Raw genomic sequence first — 5,802 nt, 5'->3', positions numbered from 1 at the left:
ATGAACACCTTGCTGGGGTCGTTTGACCCCAGTACTCTTTCCTGCCATGGCAGGGGGTCAGACTAGATGATCTGCTCAGGTCCCTTCCGACCCTAAAACTATGAAACTATTTACTGGAGGTTTTTTGTAGATTTTGTAAAAGTCATGATTTCCGTGCTGTGCGGTCCTTCCAAAAGCTAGCCAAATGCCTGCACCAATCTCAGGCAGACTAAAAATATTTCTAAATGCATTAATCCAAGAAAAGCCATCAGGCACCAGTCCAAAGACCAGAACTTGGCCTTTGCTCTTAACAGATCAGAATAAAAACCAGACAGCCGATGGAAGCGTATCAACTATTAACAGTTAATTAAGGAGTCTGCTCCAACAAGCTGTAATTGCAGTGTGTTGGAGCAGCCTTGCTACTCATATGTAGGTGACCTCTGTGACCTGCTGCCAGGGCTAAATTGCCATCCAGCCTGTAGGTGCAAAGGACATCTAGCTGTCCTACTTATGAAACTATTTACATCAATGCATGCTCATGCCGGGTCCCCTGAAAATGTTCCCCACAACACAGTCAAGCTTGAATTCAGTGCACTTATCCTTTTTCATGGCAACCATCCCTCAAGATAAATATATGTACTGGGCTGCTCTGATGGGTAAAATGAGCTGAGGTTTTTGCGATTCCCTTTCACGGGACCTGCTGGCCCACACAGTAAAGAAAGGGCTGGAATATCAAATTCTTCTCCTGTGTGACTATGGCTCCTAGTGGCTCAGCACAGTCAGATGTAAGAAGCAACTGCCTACTGTACTAAAGCATTTCAAACAGGCAAAAATGTGATTTGTGCTAATGTACACAACACTTGAAAAGGGACTGTGAAACAAACTTCCAAGACCCACCTGCTCAGTTGCACTAATTTACATTACTGCTTTTGGTTTGAAGATTCTCCTTTTCCCTTAAAAACAAACCCAAAAAATCCAAAACAACAAAAAACCACCAACACCAATGAAAATCCGAAACTGCTCACCTGTTATGTTTCAAGACGAGCTTTACTTTTCCATAGCTTATAGTGCACAGCTACAAACAAACAAGAACAGTCATTAGGAAGAAAGCCCCACAATCCAGCACAACACAAGAGCTGTTAGTTTTGTTACCTCCAGTTACATTATTTTGGGCCTTGGACTGGGTATTCATTCCAAGATTTGGACATGGTTACTCTTTAACCAGTAACAAATGTCTTAAGCCCTTACCAGTTACAATTCTATTACTGTAGTTAGTCAAAAGCCACTCAACATGCTCATCACCCAAGATATAACCAATACAATGTCACGGGTTGATCAGGTCATGAGGTCTTGTCTGGCATGCCAGACTCCTCTGTCTGAGTTTTGCATCTTGGATCAGTGACTGGATCTTCCAGGAGTAGGATATGAAGGGTATGTATGCTCCTTCACCTCTCTTAGTATACCAGATAGCTTTCATTTCTTAATACATAAAATTAGCTTAAGTCTTCCTCCTAATGCATATAAATAATCTTGTTTCTGTTTGCCAAATATAGTAACCCTTAACTGGAATTTTCTATTCTGAGGTGATCTTTTCATTCATAGGTGGGGGTAGGTTTTGCTCTGACTGTTCCTCTTTTGCCCAAGCTATATTTATTCAATTTAGTTAGCCAACTTCCCAATTTGTGTTATGTCAGGAACAGTATTTTTCCATCTGCTCCTTTTCACCAGGTGCAAGTCTTGACCACAATTCAAGCTAAGCATGTGGCTTAAGTTAAGCACAAAGGTCAAAACCCAGACCTGAAGGCGTCTGGGTCCCAACAGTTCGCTGACAACATACATTTTGATGCATGTACAGAAAGCGTGCGCTAGCTCTTTGCTACGTAACGAAACTATTCCATCCATAGCAGGAGATCCTTCCGTCAGGGCAGATGGGAAGTCTGAGAGGTAACTGAAATGACCCAAGCTGGTTATGCAGCATGCCTTTGCTACTCAGCTGGAACAAGAGCTTTCCAAGGGGTTTTGCATTCCAATCTGGGTTAAATTCTGCCTTACTTAACCGCAAAAAACAGGTGCTTTGGGAAATCTGAGGCATCCTTCACACCCCCTAATTTAGGAAGAGCAGGGAACTCGGGTGTCCCAGGCTCTAGCAGTCGGGATCCTAGATCAGCAGTCCCAACTTCCTGCATGTCTACAATCTGTGGCAGCCTGGTCAATTAGCAGCTTGTCCATAAAGCACAACACCACCCCCATAATGTCCTCCATGAACTTCTTCCCTAAAGCCAGCACCCAGAGAGGTTGTGTCTTTGGCTGATAAGAGGTCTGATCATACCTGCTTTAGTTAAAAACAATCCTTGCAGGACCAGCAGGCGGGTGCTGGTGCCCTACTCACAAAGCAGAAGGCAATGCAAACACCTCCATTAAAGCTACTGAGTAGATGCTGCCCACAGAGACTAGATGCTCTAATGATGAATAAGTGAAAAGGTGACTATATATTGAAATCTGTCAAATACATCGGCCTCAACATATAAATCATTAGTTGGGCAATTTCTTGCAGGTATCAGATAACACATGGGTCTTGAAAAAGTCCTCAGCTCTACACAGAATCATAGAAGTCGGGTCGGAAGGGACCTTGTAGATCTTCAAGTCCAACCCCCTGCCTGGGCAGGAGAAAAACTGGGCTCAAATGACTCCAGCCACGTAGGCATCCAGCCTCCTCTTAAAGACCCCCAAGGTAGGAGCCAGCACCACTTCCCTTGGAAGCTGGTTCCAGATCCTAGCCGCCCTGACAGTGAAGTAGTTCTTATGGATGTCTAATCTAAACCTCCTCTCCAACAACTTGTGGCCGTTATTCCTTGTTATGCCAGGGGGCGCTGGGGGAAAACAAGGTCTCCCCCAAACCCTTCCGGTCCCCCCTAGTGAGTTTATAGACTGTCACCAGGTCCCCCCTCAGCCTTCTCTTGCGAAGGCTGAACAGGTTCAGGTCCCGCAGTCTTTCATTGTAGAGCCTGCCCTGTTGTCTTCGGATCATGCGGGTGGCCCTCCTCTGGACCTTTTCCATGCTGTCCACGTCCCTCCTGAAGTGCGGCGCCCAAAACTGGACGCAGTACTCCAGCTGCGACCTGACCAGTGTTGCATAGAGGGGGGGGAATCACCTCCTTGGACCTGCTCGAGATGCATCTGTGGATGCAGGACAAGGTGCGGTTAGCCCTGCCAGCCGTGACCTCGCATTGTCGGCCCACGTTCACCTTGGAGTATATAATGGCTCCAAGATCCCTTTCTGCCTCCGTGCTCTCAAGAAGGGAGTTTCCCATCTTATAAGTGTGCTGCTGGTTACTACTGCCCACGTGCAGCACCCTGCACTTGTCAGTACTGAAATGCATCTTGTTTTTGTTAGCCCACCCCTGCAACCTATCCAGGTCTTGCTGCAGTCTTTCCCTCCCTACAAGCGTGCTCACCTCACCCCAAATTTTGGTATCATCAGCAAATTTAAACAGGTTGCTTTGCATCCCATCGTCCAAATCGCTGATAAAGAGATTGAACAGCACAGGCCCAAGGACCAAGCCCTGGGGGACTCCACTGCCCACTTCCCCCCCCAGTCGAATATGACCCGTCCAGTACCACCCCCTGAGTACGACCCTTGAGCCAATCTGCAATCCATCTGACTGTGTAGGCATCAATGCCACAGTCACCCAATTTTTTAATGAGGATGGGGTGGGAGGCGGTGTCAGAGGCCTTGCTGAAGTCCAGAAAGACTACGTCCATGGTGACACCTGCATCCAATGCTTTTGTGACCTGATCATAAAAGGCAATCAAGTTGGTCTGACATGACCTGCCCCTAATGAAACCGTGCTCCTTGCCCTTGAGCATCATCTCTGAAGCCGGCCCATCACAGATGTGCTCGAGGATCTTCTCAAAGAGTTTCCCTAGGATTGAGGTAAGACTGACGGGCCTACAGTTGCCTGGGTCCTCCCTCCTCCTTTTTTTCAAAGATGGGGACCACGTTGGCTACCCTCCAATCATCCGGCACCTGCCCGAGCACCATGAGCGCTCGTAAAGCCGTGCCAAGGGCCCTGCAATAACCTCTGTTGCTCCCTCAATACCCTGGGGTACAGAACATCTGGACCCACTGATTTGAACACGTCCAGCCCCACAGGAAGAACGTTCTCAATGTAGGTGCAGCAGAGATCAAGGAACAAAGATCACTTCAGTACCATACAGTTCACAGAAAAGGAGAAAAAGGAATCATGAAGGAGTCACTGAAGTCTAGTTCTGGTTTTGGTCTGCAATAATCTACAAATGTTAAGTTCCCACCAAAGGAAAAAAAGCCTCTCCCCGCTGGAGGACTCTCTCCAACAAATCAGAGACAGCCTTTCTGGACAAAACAAATTGTGTCAGAGACTGCATGAAACCTACTTTAAAAAATATAACACCTGTATTTATACAGCAGTGAATAATAGATAGAAAAGGGGGGACAAGTCTTCCGTAACATGGCCTTACCTTGATAAACTGCACTATTCCATCGGGGACACCGGTCTTGCTCAGCTTTTGCAAATACTCTGTGATGTCGCTTGTCTGCAAACCAACACTGACAGCGGCATAAAGCGAGTAAGCAGTCAGCTTGTACTCGTGTATGTGGCTTGGTCGACACACGGGTTCTGCGATAGCAACCAAAAAGTCTTGTGCGTACTTGTAAACAGGAGAAAAGGCTTCAAGGAAAATATGGCCGTCGGGAGCCTGAAAGAGATAAGAAAAAAAAAAAAAAAAAAAAGATGCCAAATGGATAACGCTGCAGATGAAAGACAGAGATTCCCTTCTATACCTAGTATTAGTGATTCGCAGTGCAACGGCAATTGCTGCTACATAACTACCGGTAACGGCAGATGAGGGTCAGATCAGCCACGGAGGAGCACTCAACTTGAAAGGATGCAAACAAAGATTAAAAGCAAAACCACCTTCATCTTACCCACTAACCAGTTCCACATAACTCACTTTCCCTTTGTAGAGTCTGGTGGGGAGAGATGCATTTTAAAAACAGGAACAAGAGGCTGTAAAACAGAAATGACCAGGAACCTTAGGACCCAAAGCAACTTTTAACTCATCTGCAGTGCCCGGGTATGTATTTATGAGAAGCAAAGGGGCCGCGGGGGGGAGTGTTGGGTTGGTGCTATTTTTTATTGGACCAACCATACAGCTGGGAGAGACGGCCAACATGCTGTCTACTACAGGTATCAACTTGTCAGTGACCGTTTAATGACACGCAAGAGTAACCACCATGAGGACTAATCAGGTTTTTCTTTGGGTAACATCCTGATTTTCTGTTTTTTACCTAAATTGTTGTATAGTCAGGCCTCGCACGGACCACCCCAGAGAAGATTTGGCAGTAGTCAAAGCCCCGATACACAGCAACAAGCCGAAAAGTGGAAGTTAACTTTGCATTGTGGGGCAAAGTGAATGACCTGCAGGGTCTGGCAGCAAGGTCCCACCCCCGTCTTGACCATATTTCTTTCCCTCCCCCACTAAAAGATGGTGGCCCATCAAACAAGGCTGCTGTCTTCAACACAGAGAATCAAGTGACTGCTTTTACTAACCCCAAATAGTTTGCTCTTGACCCTCACCTGGAAAGAAATGCACAGCTTCTCCCAGCAGGCTGTGCCACCTGCTTCAACCCTTCGTAGTTTCATAGTTGGTTGGGTTGGAAGGGACCTGAGCAGATCATCGAGTCCGACCCCCTGCCATGGCAGGAACGAGTACTGGGGTCAAACGACCCCAGCAAGGTGTTCATCCAGCCTCCTCTTAAACACCCCCAGGGTAGGAGCCAGCACC

The 5,802-nt window shown here is 46.9% G+C and overlaps 1 protein-coding gene across 1 annotated transcript in view; it reads right to left on the bottom strand.

The window, feature by feature from the left end:
• Positions 1–964: 964 nt before the first annotated feature.
• Positions 965–5,802, bottom strand: part of LOC109322642 (TFIIH basal transcription factor complex helicase XPB subunit-like) — a 6,266-nt gene continuing 1,428 nt past the window's right edge. Inside the window, exons 3-4 of the mRNA XM_019553707.1 lie at positions 4,477–4,713; positions 965–1,054 (exon numbers count right to left, since the gene is read on the bottom strand). Coding sequence (XP_019409252.1) covers positions 1,001–1,054; positions 4,477–4,713 — 291 coding nt within the window. The 3' untranslated portion in view covers positions 965–1,000. The remainder of the gene's footprint in view (positions 1,055–4,476; positions 4,714–5,802) is intronic.

This window comes from Crocodylus porosus, unplaced genomic scaffold (genome assembly GCF_001723895.1).
Source record: "Crocodylus porosus isolate Cpor-Errol unplaced genomic scaffold, CroPor_comp1, whole genome shotgun sequence".
NCBI lineage: Eukaryota > Metazoa > Chordata > Crocodylia > Crocodylidae > Crocodylus > Crocodylus porosus.
The sequence above is the reverse complement of the archived record's forward strand: the minus strand, read 5'-3'. Positions and strand labels throughout refer to the sequence as shown.